Source organism: Ochotona princeps, chromosome 24, assembly GCF_030435755.1.
Source record: "Ochotona princeps isolate mOchPri1 chromosome 24, mOchPri1.hap1, whole genome shotgun sequence".
Lineage (NCBI taxonomy): Eukaryota > Metazoa > Chordata > Mammalia > Lagomorpha > Ochotonidae > Ochotona > Ochotona princeps.
In genome coordinates, this window is record NC_080855.1 from 9,003,296 (window position 1) to 9,028,996 (window position 25,701).

The following is a 25,701-nucleotide window of genomic DNA, read 5'->3' on the forward strand; positions in this document are numbered from 1 at the left end:
AGTGTCAGGATCTGGCTGTGCTCGCGTGCTCTGCTCCCATCTGCTGCTAGGGCTTCCCAGTCTTGGTGGGGTCTCAGGCCCTGTCCTTGTGTCCACAACGGTACTGCGTTTGCATCCGTACAGTCCGCAGAGAGAGCAGGCGTTGAACTGACCTGGCCATTGCTTAGCGGTTGGAAAATGCATGGGGCCGTTCAGAACCGTCAGCAGGGCAAAGGCCCCGCCGGAAACCCTGCCAAGGGCAGATCCCAGGACTGCACAGTGGTCTGGCTTGGGGCTGGTGTGGGAGGGCCTTCTCACGCTGCCTCGTCACTTCAAGTCCAGACACCCTGGTTTGGTTGTGGTCTCTGCGCTGGGTGAGGCCCAGGAGATGCTGTCTGACTTTGCAGCACTGGGTCTGCCCCTGTTCACACTGGTCCACAGAGCCCAAGTGCTTGCTCGCTGTCGAGTGGGTGGCAGCTGTGAGGGTGGGTGGAGAAGGTGCCACATGAACTGATTGACTAAAAGTGTCTGTTTCTGAGGGAGCATCCAGGTGCCATGCTCATACCCTCGCCCACTGCCCAGGTGACAGCCCAGGCGTACATCTGGTCTGGAGGCGGTGCCAGCAGGTTGCATGCCATGGAGCAGAATGGGCCTCCCTCGATGCTGTTTTCCCCAGGACTTTTCCTGCAAAGTGAAGAAGCCCAAACGCACACAGACACCTTTGTTGCAAGAGGCAAACCATTTTTAGTCATTTAGCTTCATACTGTTGTAACTTGTGGCTCAGTGGACATGAAATAGGTCATCCTGCTGGTGAGCAGCTTCTGGGGCCGTACCTCGATGGGACGTTGGCTGAATCGAATCGTGACAGTTTTGGAGCGGCTGTGGCCGATCGCCAGCGGCAGCCGCCAGGGTGAATCCTCGGCACAGGCTGGCCAGTGGCAGCGAGACGCCTAACTCCCCGTAGCCGTAACTGTGATGTACAGGCAAAGCAGAAGTTTTTAAAAAGTATGGAAACAAATAATGCAATGATATTAGGATTTACACTTTTGTATTTTTATTCTTATATAAGGTTATTTGCTGGCTCCTGGCCTCTAGTCACCCTGTTATTTAAATTCTAATATATGAATTGTTTGGATTGAATTCATGTTCGGGGCCACGTTGTTGTATGTATTGATGTACAGCCTTGAATGTGAATAATTATTGTAAACTATATTTTACAACTTTTGTTTCTGGCTTTATTATATAACTTTTCTATTTGGTCGATGATTTAATCATAATTTAATGAATCTGTATCCTCTTTCAGATATTTGTGCTGTAGATGTAGTTACTGGATGATGAATTTTCCTCTGCTCAGTAGTCTTGTAATAAAAGCATGTAGTGTGGACACTGGCTGGCCTGGCTCTGCTGGCGGGGGGCGGGCCGCTTTTCCGGCCCGGAACTTCCGCCTCCCGCGTGACGCTGAGGCGAGCGCTTTAGGAAGGTGGACCGGTGGGCGGGGCGGGGCGCGGAGGACGGTATTAAAGAGGGCACGCTTCCGGCGCCGTGCGCTGCGGCGGGGCTTGCTGGGATCATGGCGGAGAACCACTGTGAGCTGCTGCCGCCGGCCCCGGGCGGCCTCGGGGCGGGGCTGGGGGGCGGCCTGTGCCGCCGCTGCAGCGCGGGGCTCGGCGCCCTGGCCCAGCGCCCCAGCTGTGTGTCCAAGTGGGTCCGGCTCAACGTGGGCGGCACCTATTTCCTCACCACTCGACAGACGCTGTGCCGGGACCCCAAGTCCTTCCTGTACCGCCTGTGCCAGGCCGACCCGGACCTGGACTCGGACAAGGTGAGGCCTCGGCGGGAGCGCCGTGCGGGGCTGGTCCGGAGGCGCTGCGCGCCGGGGCTCCCTTCCTCCCGCCGCGGTCTTGGGAAGCGAGCCCCCAGCCCGGAGCCCTTGGCTTGTCCGGGAGGCCCCCGGCTGGCCCGCCGTCCCCCGTGACTTGCATTTAGCGAGGCGACGGCGGCCTGAGGCGGACTCTCCACCCGGAACCCTGCTCCCGGTCAGGGCTGGGGCCGCACAGAGGGCCGGGAAGGGGTTGCTGTGTGTGTGGCCGAGCTGCGCTGCTCCTGGTCAGTGTCCCCCGTTCTGGGGCGTGTGCGGGGTCTCGCTGGGAGGGGCGCGTCTGCTGCTAGCCTGGCGGGGTCTCCTCGGTCCCTGGGCCCGACGTCATGTGGTCAGGAGCCCAGCGCGGCGGAGGGCTGCACAGCCCGGCCCCCGCCCTCGTCCTCAGTGGAGTGGCCTCCCAGAAAATGATAGCCTGCTCCGGGACAGAAATAAACTTTTGTTAGCTGTGATTTTCCTGTGAGAGCGTGGGTGTGTGTTTTGCTGTGGGTTTAAACAGTAGCCTTTCATTGGCACTCGCTGGCCTTTCTGCTCCAACGTCCCTGTTGTGCAAGTTCAGTCGGATTTTACAGTGTTGCACACTTGAACAGTGTCAGGCCCGTCCGTTTTACTGTCTCTTAAAGCTGCCTTAAAAAGCGGGCTTCACAGGAGTAGGATTCCTTGGGGAGGAGGGCGCAGCAGCTAGTCCGTCTGGCTGTGTCTGTTGGTGACCGCTGTCCACTGCACCAGCTCTGGTCTCTGGTCAGTAGGACACGGGGTTGGTTTTCCTCCCGGGGAAGTTGCCAGAAAGCAGAGCTGATCCACTGGGTGTGTGCCTAGCGCATCTTCAGGGAGGGGATGGGTGAGCTGCCTCTCCCTGAATGTGTCTCCCAGGAGACTGTCCAGGTAATTAACTCCTGAGTGAGCACTGTGAGGAGGGCAAGTGTCAGGAGTGGGAGGCCATTAGCAGCTGACGGGGACACAAACAGGATGTTGTTGATTCAAGCAGCAAGCTCTCCAAGCATCCAAGCATTGGCCTCGTGGTGAACACTCACGCCTGCCGGAGCTTCCCTAATACCATCATGGGCCACAAGAGGGCTGAGCCACACGGCCTGCACCCCCGTCTTCAGACCAGCTTGGGACCTTGCCCTGGTGCAGGGCAGCTCCAGGCCTGTGCTGCCTAGGGTGGCCTTCCCAGGGCGGACCATGTGCTGTGTGTCCTGGTATTGTCCATGGGCATCAAGGGAGCCGAGCAGCTTATAGCCACGTCATTGTCCTTGCTATGGTGGGGCACTGGTGGCAGATGCCGCTGCTTGACTGGCAAGGGTTCGTCTGTGCCTGAGCCAGGTCTCAGAAAGTTGGGGACTCTGGGCCTACACCCTCGGAGCAGGACTGTCCCCGCCCGGGCCCCAGCAGATTTTGAGTGGGGTTTTATAAGCGACCTGGCTGGGGGAGGTGGCTTGGAGCTGGGAAGGGCAGGTCACACTCAGTCTGCAGTGCCGGGGTGGTGGCTCTTAGTGATGCCTTGGCCCTGCTTGGCTGTGGTACCAGTTCTCGGGGAGCCCGTGGTCATCTTGAAGACTTTGAGACCTGGGCCAGGTTTACTCTGGTAAAGTTGGTGGTCCTGGGAGGAAGTCTGACGCAGGACCTTGGACAGGTGCTGCCAAGGGGACAGGTCTGTCTTTCCGCCCCGGAGAACCAGGCGGGTCTCGCTGGGCCTGCGCTGGCTGAGGTCTTGGGGGCATGGCTGCCTTTGTTCTGCACAAGGGTCCCCCAGAACATTTGTGGAAAAATGAGTCGCAGAGGACTTGAGACGTTCCGTTCTGGGTTCCCAGTAGCAGATTAGACTTGGGGCTGCAGCCTGCCCCTCTGCCTGCTGTGTGATCTGGGTGAGTGTCTGGACCTCCCTGAGCTTTTGCTGCTAAAGTGAAGACAGTGCTCCAGTGCAGTGGTTGTGACATAAGAAAAAGGGTGAGTGCCCTCCGGCCCCGCGCCTGGTGGTCCTGTCGCAGGGAGGGCCCAGGCCTTCTCCTGGGCTGTGCGATGTGTATGGCTGGTGACACTCATCTCACGGAGCTCTGGCACCCTGGGCCCTTGGCCCGACGGTAGCGGGTGTGGCACAAGTGGTGCCCCACATTACACTGGTTGCCCCTTCACACTCTCCCCAGTTCTCCAGGCCTTGACGGCCTCTGCTTCCCCTTCCTTCAAGGGGCTGCCAGCGTGTTCAGGAAGGGGGAGTTGATTGGGTTTCTGTGCCTCTGGTGTCCCTAGGGAGGAAATTACCTAAGAAGTGCAGCAGACTAATGCCCCCTGCCAGGCCGCCTAGGTGCTTACTGCAGCTGCAGCCTGCTGCCCTGAGGGGAAAACCCCCCAGTAGGTGGCCTGGCGGAGGCCGCACTGTGACGGGTGACACACCTCTGCTGTGAAAGAGAGGGCACGGCGGGTGGGCATCAGTCTGCTGCACTTCTCAGTCTGCTCACTGCTGTGAGGAGAGGGCGTGTGTCCGTGCCAGGCTGCCCTGGGAGGCTCATGTGGCTGACACACTCAAGAGCGAGCTCAGTGGGTCCCTTTCTTGTGCCTTTGAGGAGAGGTTATTGTTTTGTTTTGTTTTGTTTTAAGATTTATTTTTTATTGGAAAGGCAGATATATATAGAGGAGGAGAGACAGAGAGGAAGGTCTTCCGTCCCATGATTCACTTCCCAAATGGCTGCAACAGCCCAAGCTGAGCTGATCCGAAGCCAGGAGCCTCCTCTGGGTCTCCCACACAGGTGCAGGGTCCCAAGGCTTTGGGCCGTCCTCCACCGCTTTTCCAGGCCACAAGCAGGGAGCTGGATGGGAGGCGAGGTCGCCAGGGTTAGAACTGGTGCCTAGTGTGTGCAAGGCAAGGACTTTAGCCACTAGGCTACCATGCTGGGCCTGAGAAGGGTGTTTTCCAAGTCAGCGGTACCACAAGTAGGTCAGATGGCAGCACGAGCAGCGGGGAAGGCAGGCCAGGAGAGAGCAGGCGGCTCCCGCACAGTCCAGTCTGCCCTCTGCAGGTACAGGAGGGACAGTGGAGAGGAGGCCCCCGCGGGACTGCCTGCCAGGTGTGGACCGTGCCATCGTCCCGCGTGGCCCAGGTCCTGGAGCAAGTGCCACTGGTGGCAGGGTGCTCAGCAGCCCAGGGGACTCCTCTGGCCACTTTCCTGTTGGCGTGAGGCACCCAAAGTGTCAAGGCCCCGCTGCTGTGCCGGTCACCATCTGCAACCGGGTGCCTGCCCAGGGGTGCAGGGGCCACACACAGCCCTGAATGCGCGAGACGTGGCCAGGAGTGTGCAGTACCCCCGGGACCCCAGCACGTAGTGTGCGAGACCTCCAGGCTGCTGCTCTGCCCTGAGAACAAGCATGTGTTTTTGTAAATTTGCATTTATTTTGATTTTATTTGGAAGGCAGAGAGAGGGAGAGAAATCTCCCCCTACTGGTCACTTAACCAGTGCCCACCATGTCCCAAAACAGAAGCCTGGAGCTTCATTCAGCTCTTCCACTGCCCAGGCCTATTTGGTTTTTTTTTTTTTTTTTTTAATCTCATTTTTTTGAGAATATTATTGATTTGAAAGCCACAGTGACAGAGACATCATCCATCTGTTGGTTGCCTGTGCACACAGCAGCAGCAGGCGCGTCGAGTTCCAGGTACAGCTAGTGAATTCCATCCCAACTTCCCACTTGAGTGCCCCAGGACTCGGGCCCTTGGCAGGGAGCTGGACTGGAAGCAGGGCAGCCAGGACTCCGACCAGCATCCATTATAAGTGGCAGCTTCGCTTGCTATGCTACTATGCCACTGCCTAGATTTTTCCAGTTTAAGAGGTAGTGAGACTGAATGAGCCCCTGTCGACCGGCTGCTGGGGCAAGACAGAGGTCATTGTAAGTCCCCCACCCTGATGGTAGGCCTCACCCACTGCCTCCCAGGGCACGCGGTAGGAGGAAGCTGCAGTGAGGACCCCAGGCTGCCCGTGGAGGACCCCACACAGCCTGGTTTTGTCACGAAGCCCATCTGATGGACTAGACCCCGCAGAGGGAACAGCAGGTGAGGTGTGTCCTGCTCCGTGTCCTCATCTGCTGGTCATTGGCTCAGGAGCTATCACCGTGACGTGGCCCGCCCCACTCAGGCCTTGGAGGCGTGTGTTGGGCGGCTCCCTGGGAGAGAGGCCTACAGAGAGCCAAAACTGTGGGAGGCCATTGAAGGACAGCTGAGAGCCTGGTCTGGCTGGGATGCTGCCTGACCCCCTGCTGGTTCCCTCTGTCCGGTGCTGTGGCTGGACAGTGTGCCTTCCTACCCCTTAGGATCTGTTTTCATTTCCATGAAGTGTGATTTGAAAGAGAGAGGAATCTTGCATCAACTGGTTTGCTCCATGAGCTCCTGCAGCAGCTGGGCTGAGTGAGCCAGGAGCCCAGATCTCAGTGGTGGGCCTCTCGGGTTGTCACTGAGAGCCCAGCACTCAAGTGTCCCCTCCAGCCCCAGGGGTGCACAGGCAGGAGGCTGGACTGCAAGGGGCAGAGCAAGGACCAGTCAGGCACCCTAGCCTGGGGTGCAGCTGTCCACTACTGAGTGCACCCCCTTCATGGAGTACCCAGGGAGAGGGGTGTGGCCCTTTGGCCTGTGCACGGCCAGGAGTGGGCCTGGACGCCATCCCGGCCAGGTTTACTACCTCACTCAGGCTGCCTTGTGGCAGTGTGGGCAGCTGCTCTCGCCCCAGCTGCCGGGGGTCCTGGCCTGGGCCCACACGCTGTCACTCACATGTTGCCAGCAGAGATGTGAGGGCTGAGTTGTTCTTCTCACTCTATCCTGGCTCCCAGGAGGGTCAGCTAAGTGTCTAACTCATTTGGTTCCATTCTAGAAGCTCCGAGAGGCTGCATCTCAGGTGGTTACAGGTGGGAGTTCCCATGAGGTGCCTGCACTGCAGGCCCCCTGGCTGCTGGAACCGCTACCCGCGTTACCCTGTGTACCCTGCCCCTCCACCCCACTGCCCACACTACCCTGCATCACCCATGCCACGCCACACTGCACCTCCTACCAGCACTGCCCTGTCACTTTCCCAGGCTTAGGTAGTGGCTCTGCTCGTCTGTGGGAACCCCTGCCCAGGGACTGACAGAAAGCTGGGCAGAGGTCAGGCCACGGTGAGAGAACTGCACAGTGACCAGGGTCTCCCTTTGGGCATCAGTACACTGATGAGAAGTTGTATAGACAGCCCCTGCCGTGTCCTGTCCCTGCCCTGCCAGGGCTGCTGAGGGCTGGGTCACCAGGTGCCCAACAAGTGGGCTCCTCCGCAGTTGAGTCCAGTGCCCAGTAGGATGTCTGGCTTGTGGTCAAGGCCAAGGTTCTTCCTTTTTACGCCGGGACATGCTGCAGGTGTGCGGGCCACGGGGGAACAGCCTGCCTGCAGCCAAGAGCTGGGTGAGCCCCTCGGGGCTCCGATCCTTCCCTGGGGCCTCCCTGACATTCTCTGTGATATATGGAAAAGCAGTTGTGTGTGGCCACATGCTCGTGATGCAGGCCATGGGGGAGGTGTGCCGGGCTTCCTGCGCACATGGGTGCTGCTGGGGGGCAAGGGGAGCAGCATGGAGGCTGGCTTTTTGACCAGTAGGGCAGGACTCGTCCAGAAGCTAGCCTGGGAATCCAGAGGGTTGGGAGCAGGACAGGGCCCCTACAGGTTCCCTTGGGAGCAGAAGTGGACTTGAGGTGGGGACTCTGTCCTGGGGATGTTGGTGGCCAGCAGCCTACCGTGGTGGCGTGAACTTTGGTTTGAAATCTCAAGGCAGGACTTGATAGCTCTGTGGTGAGAACTCTGTGGAAACCCTTGAAGCCAGTTGGTCTCACTGTCCAATGGCAGCCTTGAGTGTCGTGAATAAAAGCTAGGGTCCTGGCAGTGGGGCCAGGCTGCTTCCCTGTTGTGGTCAGGAACACTGTGTCCAGCCCAGCTGCGGTCAGCCACTTCCTTCCCTTGGTGCCCAGGGCCCAACCTGGGGGTCTGCCTCAGGTCCTCATGTGAGCAGGTTGTACAGAAGGCTCAGGCTCTGTCAGCCTGACCCTAACGGGTGTACAGCCAGACAGGGGGCCTCCTGAGAATTTGGGGTGAGCCGCAGTCTCCTGTGCTATGTAACTCCCCCTAACCACATTCCGAGCAGGGCAGCCCCCTCCACAGACAGCAGCTGTGATGGCCATGGACTGAGACAGGGAGGAGTGGGATGCTGAGGCACACCTAACAACTACTGGGTCTGTGACATTTCAGACCCCACAAAGGGGGTGAGCAGCCCCAGCATCCAGGCCGCAGCACCTGCACCGCATCGTGTACAGCTGTTGGACAGGTGCCACCAGAGCTCCACTGTCACCCCAGCCAGGCAAGCAATCCGGCCCTAGCTTATGAGGTTTGTGTGTCTCCCCAGGCACCAGCCCCACCCTAAGAAGGCCCAGGGAGGCTCTATGTTAGGCCCCTTATGGGTTTTCTTGGAAGTTTCCTAAGCTGTGAGGAGAGTAGCCTGTATTCTGTCAGGGCAGTTCTGAAACACAGAACTGGGTTGGTCCCGGACCGGATTGTCTATGGGAACCTGGAGTTGCAGCTGTTGGGCCCGCAGTGTCCTGCCCAGGACCGGGGTGTCCACAGATGTTGGGGCTGCAGCTGCTGGGCCCGCGGTGTGCTGCCCAGGGCTGGGGTGCCCATGGGGACCTGGAGCTGCAGCTGAGGGACCTGCGGTGTCCTGTCCTGAACTGAGGGTGTTGAATTCTTTGCAGGATGAAACAGGTGCCTACTTGATCGACAGAGATCCCACCTACTTTGGGCCTGTGCTGAACTATCTGAGGCATGGGAAGCTAGTCATCAACAAAGACCTCGCCGAGGAAGGTGAGTGTGGAGGTGTGGGCGGGGCTTCGGGACTGTTCCACAGCTGCTGGCAGCAGAACCTGCAGGCCTCTTGCCAAGATTTGACCATCACCACATTCCTGGCTGAGGCTGCTTCATGGTCTCCCTCTTGCAAAAGACGCTGGCATCGATGGGGCTTCCCCCATGAACTCGCCCGCTTTCCTAGTCACTTGGCTGACCTAGCTGGGACCCCAGGGGTATGGGCGCCTGCACCCTGTCACCATAGCTGTATCCTCCATCGCAGCGCCCCGGGTGGTGCCCACGTACTACCTGGGCACAGGATGACCCTGAGGTCTGGACACCTCTGTGCAGAGGGCCTCCGACAGCTCTGTTTGTGTTGGCCAGCCTTGGCACCTACCCTCCTTCCAGGATTCCCTCAAGCTCTGGGTCCCAGCTCTCAGAGATGGATGCATGGGCTCTGCCCTGTGCCCTGGGGAGACTCCCGCCTCGCAGCAGCACCTTCCCCACCCAGAGTAGCCTGTTACACTTAAAAACGATCACCAGGTGCAAGCCAGGCCCCTGTGTCCCACACCACCCACCACCCTCAACCAGTCGTGGCCACTGCAGGGGCTGGAGGGGGATGTGCTCTCTGGCCTGTGTGCAGGGCTGAAGTTTTGGACACCATGCTGCCCGGCACGGCCAAGCTGGCAGGTACCTGGTGCGGTCGCCTTCCAGACCCAGCTTCCCTGGGGCTGAAGGTGCACAGGAGGACCCTGAAGCATGGCCCTAGGAGTCCCAGAGCTCAGGAGGCTGGATGCCCCTGCCTGTGGCACGACTTCCAGAAGGGCCTCAGCAACAAGCAGTCCCTCAGCCCCATCTTCCATTGGATACCATGAATCAGACCACACACAGGGCCCACCGGGCTAGGCCTCCTTCACGCTCCTCCAGCCAGTGTTGCGGGCGCCTGCTGGAGCCCAGCAGAAGTCCCTGGCACCTGGCGGGCCTCCAGGCAGTGACAGGGAAATGCAGGTCCCATGGGAGCAGGTCACCCAGAGGGATGTCGCCATCCCTGTGTCAACACCCCACTTTCCTGAGTTGCAGATGAGCTGGGGAGAGAGGGGGACGCAGGTGCGAAGTGCTTACTTAACCTCAATTGGCATGATAAACATCAGTTTCTCCTCTATTCCAGGAGTATTGGAGGAAGCAGAATTTTACAATATCACCTCACTAATAAAACTTGTAAAGGATAAAATTAGAGAACGAGACAGCAAAACATCACAGGTGAGATGGGTGACTAATGTGGCAGAAGGTGCGAGGCCTGGTGGTGTGTCAGTGTGGCCAAGCCGAGGGACTCCACATCTCACCCCTGTGCCTGGGCCTCCCTGGAGCTCGCCCAGCCCTTCAGGCTGACCCAGGGATCCCCACTCCAGCGGGCCCAGACGACAGTGTGCAGGCAGAGGCAGTGGGAGGCCTGAGGGGAGCCATTCCAGGCCGCTGGAGCAGGTGTGTGAGACCTGCTGTAGGGGCAGGAGGCAGGGCAGCCAAAGGGTGCTGCAGAGACACCCTAAGGTCCTGTGCCCTGGTCAGCAGTGGGACTTGGCCAGGGTTGTCACCTGCCACAGGGGGTCCTGGTCACCCTGTGCTGGCACAGCTGGGCCCTCCAGCGGGTTGAGCCCCTTCAGGTCTGCTCACACCCCTCCCTCTCACCTGGTGCCTGACAGCCCTGAGCCCAGGCCAGGCCTCGCTGGGGGTTCAGCCACTAGGGAAGCTAGGGGGACCCGTCATGCTGCCCCTCCCGTGTGGGCAGAAGACACGTCCAGGGTGTTGTTGCCCAGACAGCCAGTTTGCTTCCATGCCAGCCACCTCGGTCACAGCCAGGAGGCCTGAGCTGGGCCGCCCCTCCCTGCAACAGTCTCCCCACTGCAGATGAAAGTGGGCACTCAGGGTAACCTTGCCTCTGGGAAGTCGCAGCCCAAACACAGGGTCCCGGGACCTGCTACCACATGTGTGGTGCTCAGGCGGCCTGTGGCTGGGGTCGGAGGGGGTGCTGTTGTTGCTATGATGGGCTTGTCCTGCCTGGATTCCTGTTAGATCCTTTCCTGGCCAGTGGACTGCACGTGTTTGTACCCAGTCACAGTTGCTCTTGGGACTGCAGGAAGATGAGCCGTTTAACTTGGGGATTTAAAAATAGGAAAGTGTGGTAGGCAGGAGGGGCGAGTGGACAGCAGCTGTCGCAGGCCCGTGTGGCTGTGGGCGGTTCCAGGTGGTTCTGGGTGATCGGACCTGGGCTGCCAGGCTGGAGTGAAGAGCAGGTGAGCAGGGCTGCGCGGGCGGGCCCGGGCCCGGGGTGGGCTCACTGCGGCCGCTGTTGCAGGTGCCCGTGAAGCATGTGTACCGTGTGCTGCAGTGTCAGGAGGAAGAGCTCACGCAGATGGTGTCCACCATGTCTGACGGCTGGAAGTTTGAGCAGGTGAGGGATTGGCCCAGCCGGCCTGCCTGCCATGCCACTGAACTGACTTACCAAGGTCGCAGGTCCTCAGGGGTTAGGGAGCAGGCATCTGCTGGGACGTGGAGCAGTCCTGTCTGTGCCCTCAGTCCTGAGGCTCTTACGTGGCACTAACCACGTTGGCTGTGATGGGGCCTCTCCACTTCCCCACCCTCCCACTGGCCCATCCTGTGGCCGCTGTTCTTGTTACATCTCTCACGTCCGTTGGGGTGGGCGCCCCAAGCTTGTGCTTGCATGGTTGGAGGGAGCTGGGGACAGCTGAAGACGGGCCCTTCCTCGGAGTCTGGGAAGGTAGGTCTGAGTTGCAGGTCTCTTGCGCCCTGACCCTGTCCTCCCTGCCCTGCAGCGCCTGAGAGCTGCCCCCATGTTTTAGAGCTGTGAACTGGGCATCTTTGGAATTTGGTGCTTGTGACTGAGGCTGGGTGGGTTTGGGGGTGGAGGAGTGGAGGAGCGTCCTGTACGCGGGTAGGGGTGTCACCCATAGGACTGGTGTGGGGCTGACCTCCGTCCCCAGGGAGGGTTCCAAATCATCACCAAGAATGGGCTCACTCTCGGCCCTGCCACATCCTCCCTGTGCTCGGCCCACCTGGCCCCGAGCCTGATGTGCTGCTTCAGGAAGAGCAGGAAAGGCCCTGTCTTTCCACACAGGCCGGCTCAGCCCTGCAGTGACCCAAGTGGCCACATTGGGATTGAAGTGAGAGAGTACCGAGTCTCTTGCCCTTGCGAGGAGAGTCCTTGTAGGCTGGAGCAATCCTGATCTCTGTGTCCAGGGCAAGAGCCCTGACTTCCTCTTGCCCAAGGCAGAGGCGCCAGCCCAGTGGCCATGTGGCGGTGTGCAATGTGTGCCTGCTTGTCACACCTGTCAGGGAGGGGCGAGAGATGGGCAGAGTGTGCGGCCTTTCAGCCATTCTGTATCACAGCCTCTGAGATCGTGCTGTGGTTTGGGCAACTTGGTTCTGGTTAGTTCTGTGTTTAAAAGCACAGCACTCTGGAGGCTCCCGGCTGGAGCGTGTAGCAGGGTATGCCTCCAGCCTGGGACGGCTGAGCATGTCTGAGCTCTCGGGCTGCTCTTGCCATTTCTCCATCACGTGATGCTTGCCCAGTTGTGACCTCAACCCCAGACCATGCCGGGGTCCTGCTGCCTGGGACAGCAGCTGCCCAATGCCTGCTCTTGCCCCCTCCCCCTCTCCTTAGGCAGGGTCAGGGTCAGGGTCCCTGCAGAGACAGAACCTGTTCCAGCACGTCACGTAATTAGAAGGACACAGGTGTGTGTATGTGCCCCTGGGGCAGCTCAGGGAGTCCTTTCCCCCAGCTCAGTGATACCTCCTGGCTGGAGCCTCCTCCACCTCCGTGTGCAGGTGGCCTCTGCCTGGCTCAGCCTAGGGAGATGGCGGGCCTTCTGCACCTGCCGTCACTCAGGGGCGGCTTCTTTCCAGCTGGTCAGCATCGGCTCCTCTTACAATTATGGAAATGAAGACCAGGCTGAATTCCTTTGTGTGGTCTCCAAGGAGCTGCACAACACTCCGTACGGTACGAGCAGCGAGCCCAGTGAGAAGGCCAAGGTGAGTACTGGCCAGCTGGCCGCAGCACTCCTGCGGGTGGGAGCCTGTCCAGGAGGCAGTGCTGTGTGCGAGCGGGCTTGCAGACTTCTCTTTCCAGAGTCTCACCCTTTCTTTCTTAAAGACATCTTTACATATTGTTTCTTTGAAAGAGTGATGGAGAAAGATCTTACATCTGCTGGTTGCTCCCCAGGTGACCACAGCAGTCGGGCTGGACTAGGCTGAAGTTGGGTGCCAAGAAATACATCTGGGTTTCCCATGTGGGTGACGGGAACTCAAGTACTTGTGTCCTGTTCTGCTGCCTCTTGGGATGCATTAGCATGGAGCTGAGACGTGAACCCCCATTCTATTATGGCTTTTGGCTGTCCCAGGCGCCAGCTTCTCCCACTGAAGGGCAGCATGTGTACTAAGTCTCACCATTTCCTATCTTCTACAAGCTTCCCTGTGATGCCTGTCTGCTCACAGGACACAATCTATTGGGAACCATCTCCCAGCCCACGTGGCACGGTTCCCTGGGAGCACCCTCAGGGCTCGGGGTGTGACGCTGCCACTGTGGTCTCCAGCCAGCCCACCTCTGGGAAGCTCCGGGCAGATGGGAGAGTGTTCTGCAGGCCGTGGCTGTGGCCTGCCATGTGGCCAGCCTCTTGTCCCCTGTGGAAGGCGGTGAAAGCCAGGGAGTCACCTGCCGTGTTTGCTACTAGATGAGCTGTGGAGCCTGCAGGTGCGTCTGCCCTGGGCTGGTGAACGGACATCCCGACACACGTCGAGAGGCCCCTAACCTTAGAGGCCAGCTGCGGCCTGAACTCACAAGGTCTACACAGGTTCTTGACAGATCCAGGAGTTAGGGCAGGACATGGGCAGCCAGGCATGGGTGTGGCCGCAGGTGCTTGGCCTGAGGAGAGTGGGATGAGGTCAGCCTCAGGACATTTCACAGCATAGGTCCTGGTGGCCAGCCCCGGTCTGTCTTTAGGGACGGGGTTCAGCAGGAGGCATGGTCTTCTGCACCCAGGTGTGACCCCTGCAGTATGTGGGTGGCGCTGTGATGCTGCAGGAGGTCCCTGGGCTGGGCTGGGCTGGACTGGGTTGTGGCTGCCCCTTGAGTGTGGTCCAGAAGGCAGCAAGAGTCCCGAGTGACCATCTGTTCTCTCCTCCGGGGTTTATTCTTCCTTTTTCACCCAGCTGTCTGAGCAGACTCCGTGATTGGTGTCCCTTGGGTGCTTCGGTTGCAGAAAATGCAGCCTCTTAGCACACATAACTGATCAGGACCCAGGCCACTTTGCTGTGGGAAATGCCTGCGTCTTTCCAGAACACTGGCTGTAAAGTGGGGCGGCCCTGAGGGGCTTCCTAGGAGGTGGGGGTGGCCTGGACCCTGGCGCAGCCTGGCTTGAGTAGGACTGGCTCCTTGGGCAGCTGGGCCTGCAGCTGCCTTTCTCATACTAAACCCGGACCCCTTAGGTCGCTCGAACAGTTGATGGTCTCTTAGGAGCGAGGAGGATCAGGGGTCCCGCACTGCAGTGGGTGCTGCCTGGTCACTCAGAGCCCACTGGGAGTGCTGGTGGTCAGGGTCCCTGTTCATCGCATAGCTGTGAGGGACAGCAGGGTGGCCCGCTGACAGCCCATCATGGAGATGGCCGTGTCCTGGCCCGTCGGTTGGGAGGCCCCAAGACTCCAACAGTTCAGGTGCCCACAGGTCCCATCCTGGAAGTTGTGGCTGGCAGGCCACTGCCCCAGGGCCTACACCCCGCCCCCAGCCTGTGCTGTCCTTTCTGGGGAACCTGTGGGTGTCCCTCAGGCCTGCACAAGGCTGATGGCCCTGTCTTCTTCCCCCCTCGCTGCCCGCCGTGCGCCGGCCAGAGTGACGACGAGGAGACGGGGCACCAAGGCAGTGACTCAGATTAAGTGTAAAGGTCCTGGTGAGCTCTCAGCCTGGAGATCAACCCACATGCCTTCATCTGCTTGACCCCTGTGACCTTAGTCTCCTTGAACCCATGACCTTAGCTGGCCCTACCCTCGGCCTTCCCCATGTGTCCATCCACCTCTGCCCCTGCTTGATGAAAAGCCTGTGTGCTGGGTGCCAGCTCTGGTCCTGTAAGGCAGGGCCATGGCTCCATCGTGCCCCTCCACCAGGAGGCCCCTGGACATGGTCCTGCTGGGCCTCAGCTGGGACCTCCTTCCAACTAGGTGAACCCTCAGCCCCCAGCCTTCCTCACTGCCGGCCTTGGCTGGCCGGGGCCCAGACCATCTCAGCTGCCCCTTTAGGAGGAAAAGAGGGCAGGGAACAGGCAGGGCTAGCCCCCCCCAGGGGCACTGGCAATCACCTTGCCAGCTGAGCGTTCCATGCCAAATGCCCAGTGCTGGCACCACAGGTTGTGTGGCCCATGGGCCAGCAGTGGCCGTGCTTGCTGAGTGATCGGTATTCACCTGCGAGTAGAAGTGACTGTCCAGTGCCTTCAGCCTTGCCCCACATAGCCCTTAACTATTTACTTCTGGGCCCTTTAGAAGAGTTGTTGAGAGCTCCATCTGCCTATTAAAATTTCCTAGTAGCTACATTAACATGAAGGAAAGGTAAACCCAGGCTGGCTGTTTCCACCCAGAACATGATTATGGAGACCCTGACTCCAGCCTGGGTTTGTTCTCCTGTCCCACTTTGGTCAGGACCGCTTGGCAGGGCCTCAGCAGCCAAGTGGACTGAGCTTTCTTCCCCCAAGACCCCCTATCCCTGCATAGCTCAGTGGGGGTCTGTGAGAATACAGAAAGCCACACCCACTACCAGAGATGGGGGTCACCAGCAGATTGGCCAGCAGGTGTGACAAGGTGTGGGCTGTGGAAGATGGGCAGTGCCGTATTCAGGTAGGCAGTTCTGCATCTTCCTAGTGAGGCAGAGTTGAACAGATGCCTGGCTGGCACACACCCAGCTCAGTGTGGGGCCAGTCTGGAGGCTCTGGGCTCCTGGGGTTTCGGCCCTCTCATCTGGTGCCAGGTGCAGAAGTCACCACTGATAGACCTCCAACTTCAGGCTCCTGACCTGAGGTGCAAGTTGAGACCACCTCCTCCTGGCCCTCAGGGCCAGCCTGGCTAACTGGTAATGCTGGGGGCACCAGGGCAGGTAGGCAGTGGGCAGGCAGGAGCATCTGAGGCCCAGGGAAGAGCTAGACGAAGAGCCAGCACCTGGCAGGTGGGCTCTGGCAGGGGAGAGGAGAAGCTAAGGCGGGAGTCTTTTAGGGAGGGTCAGGGTGCTGAGCCCCACTCTGTTCTGGCTTGGAGGAGAGTGGGGTCCTGGGGCCTCCCCAAGCAGCTGTTCGCTGAGGCAACCCCAGGGGGCCAGGGGTGGGGGACAGTCTGCTGTGTGGCCTGCAGTGCTGGGTTCCTCATCCTGGGCATGGGGTGCACCCTCATCCTGGGCTTTTGGTGTTTCCAGATTTTGCAGGAACGGGGTTCAAGGATGTGAGAGGCAGTGCCGACAGCTCAAGAAACCATTTACTTTTTCCCAAGATGCAATGAGCCGCCATGTCCAGGAAGCTTGGCCGTGAGAAGAAATCTGCTTTTGATTATTTTTCTAGAGATCTGGGTGTGAATCCTTTTTTTTGCCTCTGAGGTGGGTGGTGAGAGACGGCCCAGCTGTCCAAGCCCAGGCTTCACTGCAGAGACGAGGCGCGGTGGCTGGCTGCGCTGCGTAGGGCCTGAGGCAGCTGCCGGCAGCTGCGGAGCTGCGGGACCCACAGACCATTTGGAGGCCGGCATTCTTGGTGCTACACACATTCTTGGTTGGGGGAACAGCCTGGGCCGAGGGCAGCGGCTGAGCCCTGGCCGGCAGGCGCTGTGGGAGCACCAGGCCTCATTTCCGGGCAGGGCCTTGGCGCCGGCCGGCCACCATCCGCTGCAGTGGGTCTGACCGAGATGGCCTCCGTGTCGTCACTACTTCTGGGCGCTGAGGCTTCTAGGCTGGTGGTTTCCCGGTGAGCTGGTGTGTATGTGTGCGTGTCTGTCCTTTTTTTCAGGTGTGGGTAGGCCACCTGGTGTCGGTACTCAGAGATGCCTCGGGGTGGGCCATGCTGTGGTGGCTGTGCCGGTCACTGGGTGGGAGGTGGAGGGCCTGCCCGGGAGCCCGGCAGAGCTGGTACCCACCAGTGCCTTTGTTGCCTGGGTAGAGGGGGAGTGGCCACTGGGACTGTGGGCCACGTTGAGGACACGGGCTGTTGACATTGCCCCACAGTCTCTGCCTGTTTCTTGTGTAACTATGCATTCTGCCATGTTTGCGGATGTCTGAGACGCCACACGGCCGATGCTGGAGCTGCTGGGGCCCCTCGGAGATGGCCTGTCCCGCCACCAAGCTCCTGTTACTCCAGCTGTGGCTTGCAGGGTGGCTGTGCATCCTGACCCTGGGGCTGCCCGGCAAATCCGAGCACTGACTCCGTGCAGTTCCAGATGCTTCTGGAGGCTCTGGCCCCGGATCCTCGTCCCCCACTCCTTTGCCAATAACCTGGTTACTGAGTCCCCCGGTGTCTGGGACTTACCTCCTCTTTTTTTAAGGTCTCTTGTATTTTGTTAAATGTTTGGCTTGAACCATTTATAACGATCTTTGTAGAGGGTGGACTAAGCCCCAGCTGACCCCATCGCGCCCAATGGAGCCCAGGAGGAAGCTGGCCTTGGTGTTGGGGGGCATTCTGCCCGGGGACGCTGGCTGCTTAGCACTGTTTGATTTGTGACCTTGATGTAATAGGTAGGCTTGTGGGTTTTGTTTTTGTTTTTGTTTTAATTTAAAGACATTAAGACTTAATTCACTAAAATTTATTCTAAGGGGATATTTATACTTTTATACTTTTTTAGGTATCCATATTTTATCAGCTTACCGTTTAATGCCTAAGTTTCCCCTGAAAATAGTAAATAAAATTGTGTATTTATGAAAACACAACGGCTATTAGTGATGTCCACTGCACAAAGAGGCTGCTGCTCAGGCTAGGGCACTGCCACCTGCATAGGGAGCCGGGGCTCCTCATGCGGCCGCCTGCACAGGGAGTCGGGGGTCCTCGTGTCTGCCCAGGAGAGTGGCTCCAGCCAAGGCTGGTGAACTACAGCTGCCCGTACAGGCCTGACCCTGGACACCTGCCAGGTTCCTGCTGGCATCTCCCCATCCTGGGGACAGGGATCCACGTGTTGAACCTCCTGGGCAGTGGGTTGCTGCTGAGCTCTTTGTCCTGGACCCGATGTCCCCCACCCCACTGTCCCACCAGGTTGGGCTCCCCCTGGGCGGCTGCCTTCTGGAAGCCCAGCCCCTTGCTCCCTGAGGTTAACCTAGGAGAGTTCGGGCCCCTCGTTGAGCCTCAGCCTGTCCCCAGAGGCCCAGACCTGGCCCCGAGACTACCCTCGGGACCCTCAGCCTTCTTTGTCCCCATTGTCTGGGCTTCAGGGGCTCCTCCCAGACCAGATACCCGCCCTGATGTGGGAAAGGGGCGTGTGGAGTGACCTGTGGGATGGGACTGAGCCTGGTCAGGCACAGAGGCCCGAGATGGTGTCCCTGCATCATGACCTGTGGTTTTCAGATTCCAGTGTCCGCACCTTCCCTCCCTGGGTGCCCAGCCCCCTTGCCTGCTCTGCACTTGGCAGCGGGGGGGGGGGGGGGTGCCGTTGGGGCTGCACTTCTGGGGGGGACAGTCGGGGCTGGGGACTGCGGGGTGGCCCTGTGCTCTGCACTTTGAGGGGGTGGTCGGGCTGGGGACTGCGGGGTGGCCCTGGTGCTCTGCACTCCAGCGGGGCAGTCGGGGCTGGGGACTGCAGGGTGGCCCTGTGCTCTGCACTTTGGAGGTGCGGTCGGGCTGGGGACTGCAGAGTGGCCCTGTGCTCTGCACTTTGGAGGTGCGGTCAGGCTGGGGACTGTAGGGTGAAGGCCGCTGCTGGCCTTCCCTGTGCAGGTCGTCTGCCTCGTGTAGGTGTCCCAGGTCCAGCATGGGTGGCAGCAGGGGCTTGGGGAGATCCGTGATTGTCCTGAGCTGGACATTCCCCACCCCCACCCCACCAGGACCATGCCCTCTGAAGCCTTCCCCAAGCCTCAGCCTCCACCCCACCCGCCCAGGCCTCCTGAGGGTCAGTGCCAGCAGCTTGTCCTAGGCTAGGTTTGTGTTGGACATAAATAATAAAAGCACCTGGGGCCGGGTGGGTGCCTCAGAGGGCGGCCAGCAGCACTGTGAGGCCTAGCAGGACTGTATGGGCCACCAGGCAGGGCGCCAAGTTCTGGTCCACAGGCTGCTGGCCCCGGGTGTCTCCTCTCTGGCCCCCCAACCTCCCCGATTGAAACTGCAGGTCTGGGATGATCTGGTGGATCCAGTGGTGGTGGGCGGTGACCCGCATGTAGACACCTGGGCGGTTCCGGCGAGCACAGCCTTCACCCCAGCTGATCACCCCAGCCTGCAGCCACACCTGGCCCACGAGGCACACAAGGGGGCCTCCTGAGTCACCCTGTGGGAGGAGGACGGGAACAGAGGCACCTTCAGAGCAGCCCTGTGCCCTGCCCAGCCCTCCTGCTCATCACAGTGACGGTGCTGGGGGCGCCCACCCCACCAGATGACGGGCAGATCCTGGCACCCACGCGCATGGCCAGACCCATTACCTTGCAGGCATCTCTCTTGCCCTCTGCAAAGCCGGCACAGAGCATGTCCTCCTTGATGGTCTTGGGCTGGAAACCGGCCACAGCATCCTTGCTGTACAGCAGGTTGCACCGTGGTGTGTCCATGATGGGCACCTTGAGCTTTTGCAGCACCCGGGGACTGGGCAGGCGGTCTGGAGAGTGGCAGCAACCTGCAGCTCAGCCCGGTGGCCACGGAGCACTCCCCCAAGGCCGTGCCCACATGGACAGGAAGCAGTGGGGTCAAGGCTGCCCTCTTCCTCTGCTGCCCCTGCCCTTACCTTGCTCACTGGGGCTGCCCCAGCCGGTGACCCAGCAGCTCATGCCCGCCTCAAAGACAACTGAGGAGTCGGGCACGCACACAGGGAGGATGTAGTTGGTGAAGGTCACTGGCTGCTCCAGCTGCACCAGGGCCAGGTCAGCACTGGAGGCCATGCCCTCGTACAGCGGGTTGCTCTCCACCCGCCTTACCCGGGCATAGCTGGAGTGCGGCCCTGGCTGCACAAGCTGCCGCGCACCCAGCAGGACCCGGTAGAGGGACGTCTCCGAAGTGCTGATGGGAGAGGGCTGGTGTGAGGGGCCTGCTCTGCGCAGGAGAGTAGGGCCTCCCCAGGCCCACCTTGGTGCACGCCCATGAGAGAACCAGCCCTGGGGGTTGCAAAGCTACATGGCCCACCTTCGGGTCTCAGCCTCTTGTCTGTAACTTGGGCAGTAAGGGTCCCCTGATGGGCCTGTAGAGAGGGCTGAGGGCCAGAACCGGGGTGTGAAAGTGAGGTATGTGGGGCCACGGAGCTTCTACTTAAGCCGTGGTGGGCAACCTCAGAGGGGGCCTCATCTGGGAACAGCTGTGGAGCTGCTGCTGGGGCGGAGGAAGGGGAAGCAGGCCAGGGCCTGGCTGTGGCTGCAGGCCAGAATTGGAGGTTCTGGCGGGGCAGGCTGCCAGCTGTTGCCTGCCCAGCAGGCACTGTCCACAGTGCCGACTCACTTGGTAAAACAGTGCGCAGCTGTCAGGACCCACTGCTCCGAGATCAGGCTGCCCCCACAGACGTGGCTCCCGTTGTGCTGGATGCTGACCTGCCAGGGCCACTCGCCCTCCAGGGCATCCTGGCCGCCCACCATCCTGTTGAGCATCCTGGGCTGTCCACAAGCTGGAGGAACATGGCGAGGTTTGCACTGAAGCCTGGGTCCATGCTGCTGATTCCAGCCCCAGCCCCTCCCAATGCCTTATAGGACCCAGTGCTCATGGGACAGGTGGTTGCATGTCAGTCTCCCCCAAGAGAAAAGTTCGCACCTGAATCGGCCCTGCCTGTCACTCTTCCTGACCTTCCCCTCCCCCCCGACCCTCTGCTGCAAGCCTAGCCTCATCCAGTGTCCTGGCTGCCCTGGGGCCTTGGCAGTCCTCCAGCTACGTGCCTGGCCCAGCCCAGCCCAGCTTACCTCTTGAGGCTCTGGCTCCCCGAGTCCCTGGAAGGAAAGGGAAGGGTTGACGGGGGGGGGGGCACGCTGAAGCTGAGAGCTGCTTCTCCCCATCCCAGCCTTGGGGACTCAGCAGGGACGGTCACGGGGGTGTGGCAGCAGAGGCCAGCACTCCCAGGCCTGGTTCCGCAATGGCTACAGCCAGGACCATCTGCAAGGACCTGCTGGGGAGCCTGGGGCAGGCTGCTTCGTCCCTGGCCCTGTGGGGCCTCTGCTTCCCACCCTCCATGTGTCCTTGGCTGGAGGCCTTCTGGGAGCTGACTGGAGGGCCAGGATGAGCTGTGCCTCACTGTGGAGTCTGGAGACCCCAAGATTCTCCAGGGTACACATGTGTAGGACAGCTCCCTAAAGCCACCTGGGGGGAGGACATGGAGAGGGACTAGCTGGGTGAGAAAGTAGGGGGTCCGCCAGCTACCTTGCCAGGTGGGGGCCAGACAGGTGGTCAGGGAGAAACAGAAAGCTTGTCTGGGCATGACAGTAAAAGGAGGCCTCCTCGGGTGTGGTTGCAGGCTCCTCACCTGGCTCAGTGTCCCCCAGGCCAGTGAGGCACATCCAAGTCCTGGGCCCTGTCTTCATGAGGCCTCGGACTGCTTGCCAAGCGCAGCTCCTGTTCTCACGCATGCTGCATACACTACCTACCGCACATGGCACACAGCGTGCACCAGCCATGGGGCGTGCTCCACACAGCGCACAGACCACATCCATGTCCCACAACACCCTCTTCTCCCAGCTTGTGCATATCCACAGAATCCTGACCAGAACACGTCTTAGGGGAGGTGTCCCCATAGAACCTCCTGCTTGTCCCCTGTGGGCTGCATGGAACCCTGTCCCCCGAGGTTGGGACCCACGGTCAGGGTGCACACGGGAACAGTGCATGTGGGGAGGAGGTGAGCACAGTGGGGCTTGGGGCAGACATCCTGTGAGCGCTGGACACCACTGCAGAGTGTGTCAGGGCCCTGTGTCCCTCATGAGGGCAGGCCACTTTGCACTGTGGCAGTGGCCATGAACCTGGGACCCATGGGGCAGCAGCAGCCTTATGTCTCATGGGAGTCCAACTGTTGCTAGCCAGGCAGGCTGGGCCTTGTTGGAGACCTGCTGCCCCTGAGCTGGAGAATGAGGAAGCTGGCCCAGCCCTGGGAGGTGAGCTGAGGACAGGGAAGTGCTGTGGCTACCAGGCTAGCCGGGCTGGCCCAGGAATGTGGGAAGGTGTCCCCAGCAGAGGGCAGCCACCCTGCAGGTGGGGCCCCTGGCTGGTGGCCCAGGCATCTCCTGTGCCTACAGCCTTCACCCCCCACTCTGCTGGGGCTCCTAGCTCAGATGGGCCAGGGGTCTGAAGCCCCATTTCTGTGTCTACTAAGGAGGAAGAAAGCGATGAGGGGCCTGCCCCCCATCCAGGCTGTGCTGCCCAAGGAGGTGCTTCCACATGGGGCTCATCCGAGCCTGCCTGCGTGGGAACCCCAGCACCAGCATCCGGGATCAGGGTTCAAGGAATGGGCAGTTACCGCCTCCCAACTGCCTCCTGCCTCGTCCCCCTACTCCCCCGACTCACCCAGTCCCAGTAGCAGCAGCAGCAGCAACATCATGCCCTGGGACAGCCTCACACCCATGGGCCTTACTGGGGGCGCTGGGGGGCAGCAGTGGCAGTGGCGGCTCTGGCAGCGCGGGGAGGGTGTGGGCTCCATGAAGTGGGGTTTTATCCTGGAGGTGGGTGTCGGCTCAGCTATGCAGCTCAACCTGTTGGCCTGGCCAACCCAGCTCCTTTCCATTGGGAAGGAGGCACCCCAACACCCCAACTGCTCGGTGACCTGGCCCTGAACCCTCTGAACCTCCACACTACCTGCCATGGGATGCTCAGGCTCATGGCGGCCCAGCATGATGTCCTGGCAGCCGTATGCCTGTTGACCACTGCCCCAGGGCCACTCACTCTGGGTTAGCACCTGCCAGTGCCTTGCAGGGCCTGAAACCCTGGACTTGAAGTCAGGCACACTGAGCGGGCAAGGGGCGCATCCAGGCTGTGCCCTCTGTCTGCCATACCGGGTCCTGGTTCCAGGATGTGCCGCTGTGAGAGAAAGTTATTTGGGGCTCAGAGCTGGCGTCGGAGCCAGGGTTGGGGTGCAGGACACACAGTGGGCAGATGGAGCCAGAGCCAAGGAGTTTGGCATGCTGTTTCCTGGCAGCCACCCAGGAGTGGCTCAGGGACAAAACAGAGTTTGTGGCTGGGTGGCTCCCTTGAGGACCCTTCATCCGTTCCCTCCTCGCTCAGCAGTGGGCTTTGGTCAGGGCCTTTCCAGCCTGCCCCTAAGCGACAGCCTGGGGAAGGACATTTGGGTGGTGAACCAGCACCAGTGGGGAACTCCCCAGCCCTCTGAAACACATTTTTTAAAAAGTGGGGGACTGACACGATAGCGCAACTGGCTGATCCTCCACCTACAAGCAAAGGCATCCCTTGTGAGCGCCAGTTTGTGTCCCAGCTGCCCCACTTCCTATCCAACTCCCTACTTGTGACCTGGGAAAGCAGTCGAGGACGGCCCAGGGCCTTGGACCCTGCACCCATGTGTGAGACCTGGAGGAAGCTCCTGGCTCCTGGCTTTGGACCAGCTCAGCTGGTCATCCCACCCGACAAGGGAGATGCATTCCTGCCCACAGGCTGCATTTGCACAAATGAATCAAAACCTGACAAGGAGGCCCGGCCTGGGGTCACCCCCACATACACGAGTGTCCGAGTCCTGCTGCCCCACCTCCGGTCCCACTCCACGGAGGCAGCCTTGGACGTGCATGGACCCACACGCCGTGGCAAGGCCAACGTTCTGCACCTCACGGGCTCCGTCCCAGAGCAGGTTACAGATGACAACCTTGCTATGCCAGAGAGGACAGCCCAAGAGAGGCTGCTGCCCAGCCGGCGGGACCGGGCCCTCAGCTCAGAGTGCAGCCGGGAGGCCGGCGCTGCACCTCAGGAACACCCCATTTAGGGGACATTGGGGCCTCGACGCCGACAGCGAGACCTCATTCCCACTGGACCCGACACCAAGACCAGCAGCGGGGAGACAGCAAGGAGGCGGGGAATGCTGGACGTGTTGGGGACTTGCGCTGGCGCAAGACAAACGGGGCGCCGTTCCTCGCACCGCCACCGGGGGGCGACAGACACAAGGCAATGCTCGGGCGGGGGGGGCAGCTTTGCGCCAGGAACCATTAGTCCCTTTTCCTTTTTTTTTGATTAAAGATTTATTTATTTTTATTGCAAAGTCACATATACAGAGAGGAGGAGAGACAGAGAGGAAGGTCTTTCGTCCGATGTTTCACTCCCCAAGTGACCACAGCGTTGGGCCAGAGCTGAGCCAATCTGAAGCCAGGAGTTCTTCCGGGTCTCCCATGCCGGTTCAGGAACCCAAGGCCTTGGGCCGTCCTCGACTGCTTTCCCAGGCCACAAGCAGGGAGCTGGATGGGAAGTGGAGCTGCCGGGATTAGAACTGGTGACCATATAAGATCCTGGTGCATTCAAGGCGAGGACTTTAGCCGCTAGGCCACCGCGCCGGGCCCTTTTACCTTTTATTTTAGGCATTTTCCGGCAAGGCGCCATGGCAGGGGGGCCTGAGGGTCCAGGGCAATGCCCCGAACCCCAACTCAGGCCTCAGGACCCAGATACTGCACATCCAGAAGTGGGCCCTGTGGGCCTCCCGGCATCCCTCGCTCACATAGTGAGGCAACTTCCACCGGCAGCAAGTGTAGACTGACTCGGGGAGGATTGGTTCATGACCCGGCGGTCAGCTCGAGTCGCCCATCCTTACCCTAGTGCGGAGCTTCCTCCCAAGTCACCCGGGCCACTGGCCACGCAGAAGCAGCCTGCGCAGAGGGAGGGACCCAGAACCCCCACACCACTCAGACCCCACACTGTCTGGAACCCTAGCATTACCTGGGACCCCACACTGCCCATGGACCCCACACCACCTGTGATCCCACAGCACTCGGAACTCCACATCACCCGTACCTCACACCGGCTGGACTCTAACATCACTTGGGGCCCCACACTGCCCATGACCCCACATCGCCCAGGACCCCGCACTGCCCAGGACCCTGTGTACCCTTGCGAGGGCGTGGTCAACATTGCCCCCTTCCTGTTATCCTCACAACAACTGGGAACCGAGCAGGGCGTCCTACAGAGTTGCCAGGGTGGGGCGTCCCGTGTGCGGTGAGCCGTTCCATGCAGTCACCGAGTGAGGATCACATGAAATTAGGATTAAAAAATGATCATCAGAGGCCGCACTTTGGGTTAGACCACTGTCTGTGGCACCAGCATCCCCCATGGGCACTGGCTCGTGTCCCGGCTGCTCCACTTCCCTTCCAGCTCCCTGCCTGTGGCCTGGAAAGCAGTGGAGGACAGTCCGAAGCCTTGGGACCTTGCACTCGCATGGGAGATCTGGAAGAGGCTCCTGGCTCCTGGCTTCGGCCTGACCCAGATGGGCTATTTCAGAGGTCTGTGCTGAGGTCCAAGGAGGTGCTGGTCCTGGCATCAGGCTGGCTGTTGCTTCCTGAGACAAGTCATCATGTGATGGGGTCCCCCAATAGGTGCAGTCAGAACCCCTTGAGGGTTTTCTGTATTTGGGGAGGGGGAATGAGGGCGGCTCAGATACTAGGGTCTGGCAAAGGGGCGCTTATGCAATGCTCCAAATTGTGAGAATTTACTATTCCTCTCGCATGGGAAGGGGAGTTCTGTGAAGGCTCCCAGCCATGGGCTTGTCCCCGCAGCTGCCTCAGTGCAGTGGTAGGGTACCCACTTGGGGGCCATGACAGCTGGGGATGCCTCAAATGGCCATAAAGGGGCCTAAGCCCCCACCTGCTGTCATCCCACATGGGCACCACCTTGAGTTCCGGCT

The 25,701-nt window shown here is 60.2% G+C and overlaps 2 protein-coding genes across 2 annotated transcripts; one reads left to right on the forward strand and one right to left on the reverse strand.

Annotated features, from left to right (window-relative positions):
• The first annotated feature begins 1,503 nt into the window (after nt 1–1,503).
• Nucleotides 1,504–16,296, forward strand: KCTD5 (potassium channel tetramerization domain containing 5). The gene is made up of 6 exons (XM_004586683.3): nt 1,504–1,801; nt 8,604–8,712; nt 9,860–9,951; nt 11,045–11,140; nt 12,613–12,738; nt 16,154–16,296. The coding sequence occupies exons 1-6, from the start codon at nt 1,550–1,552 to the stop codon at nt 16,181–16,183; spliced, it is 705 nt and encodes a 234-aa protein (XP_004586740.1). The 5' UTR covers nt 1,504–1,549; the 3' UTR covers nt 16,184–16,296.
• A 2,598-nt stretch (nt 16,297–18,894) lies between these two features.
• PRSS27 (serine protease 27) lies at nt 18,895–22,437 on the reverse strand. Its single transcript, XM_004587032.2, has 6 exons — nt 22,380–22,437; nt 20,792–20,818; nt 20,340–20,502; nt 19,636–19,907; nt 19,340–19,509; nt 18,895–19,188 (listed from the first exon to the last, which is right to left on the reverse strand). The coding sequence occupies exons 1-6, from the start codon at nt 22,435–22,437 to the stop codon at nt 18,895–18,897; spliced, it is 984 nt and encodes a 327-aa protein (XP_004587089.2).
• Between the last annotated feature and the right edge of the window lie 3,264 nt (nt 22,438–25,701).

What these genes read in the sequence shown, in the direction of transcription:
- KCTD5 (XM_004586683.3), top strand. Translation starts at nt 1,550, where the DNA reads ATGGCGGAGAACCACTGTGAGCTGCTGCCGCCGGCCCCGGGCGGCCTC. An exon ending in CAAAGACCTCGCCGAGGAAG is followed by an intron (nt 8,713 to 9,859) that starts GTGAGTGTGGAG and finishes CCTCTATTCCAG; the next exon opens with GAGTATTGGAGGAAGCAGAA. An exon ending in ACGGCTGGAAGTTTGAGCAG is followed by an intron (nt 11,141 to 12,612) that starts GTGAGGGATTGG and finishes GCTTCTTTCCAG; the next exon opens with CTGGTCAGCATCGGCTCCTC.
- PRSS27 (XM_004587032.2), bottom strand. Translation starts at nt 22,437, where the DNA reads ATGGGTGTGAGGCTGTCCCAGGGCATGATGTTGCTGCTGCTGCTGCTA. An exon ending in GGGAGCCAGAGCCTCAAGAG is followed by an intron (nt 20,503 to 20,791) that starts GTAAGCTGGGCT and finishes ATGTTCCTCCAG; the next exon opens with CTTGTGGACAGCCCAGGATG. An exon ending in GCAAGAGAGATGCCTGCAAG is followed by an intron (nt 19,189 to 19,339) that starts GTAATGGGTCTG and finishes CTCCTCCCACAG; the next exon opens with GGTGACTCAGGAGGCCCCCT.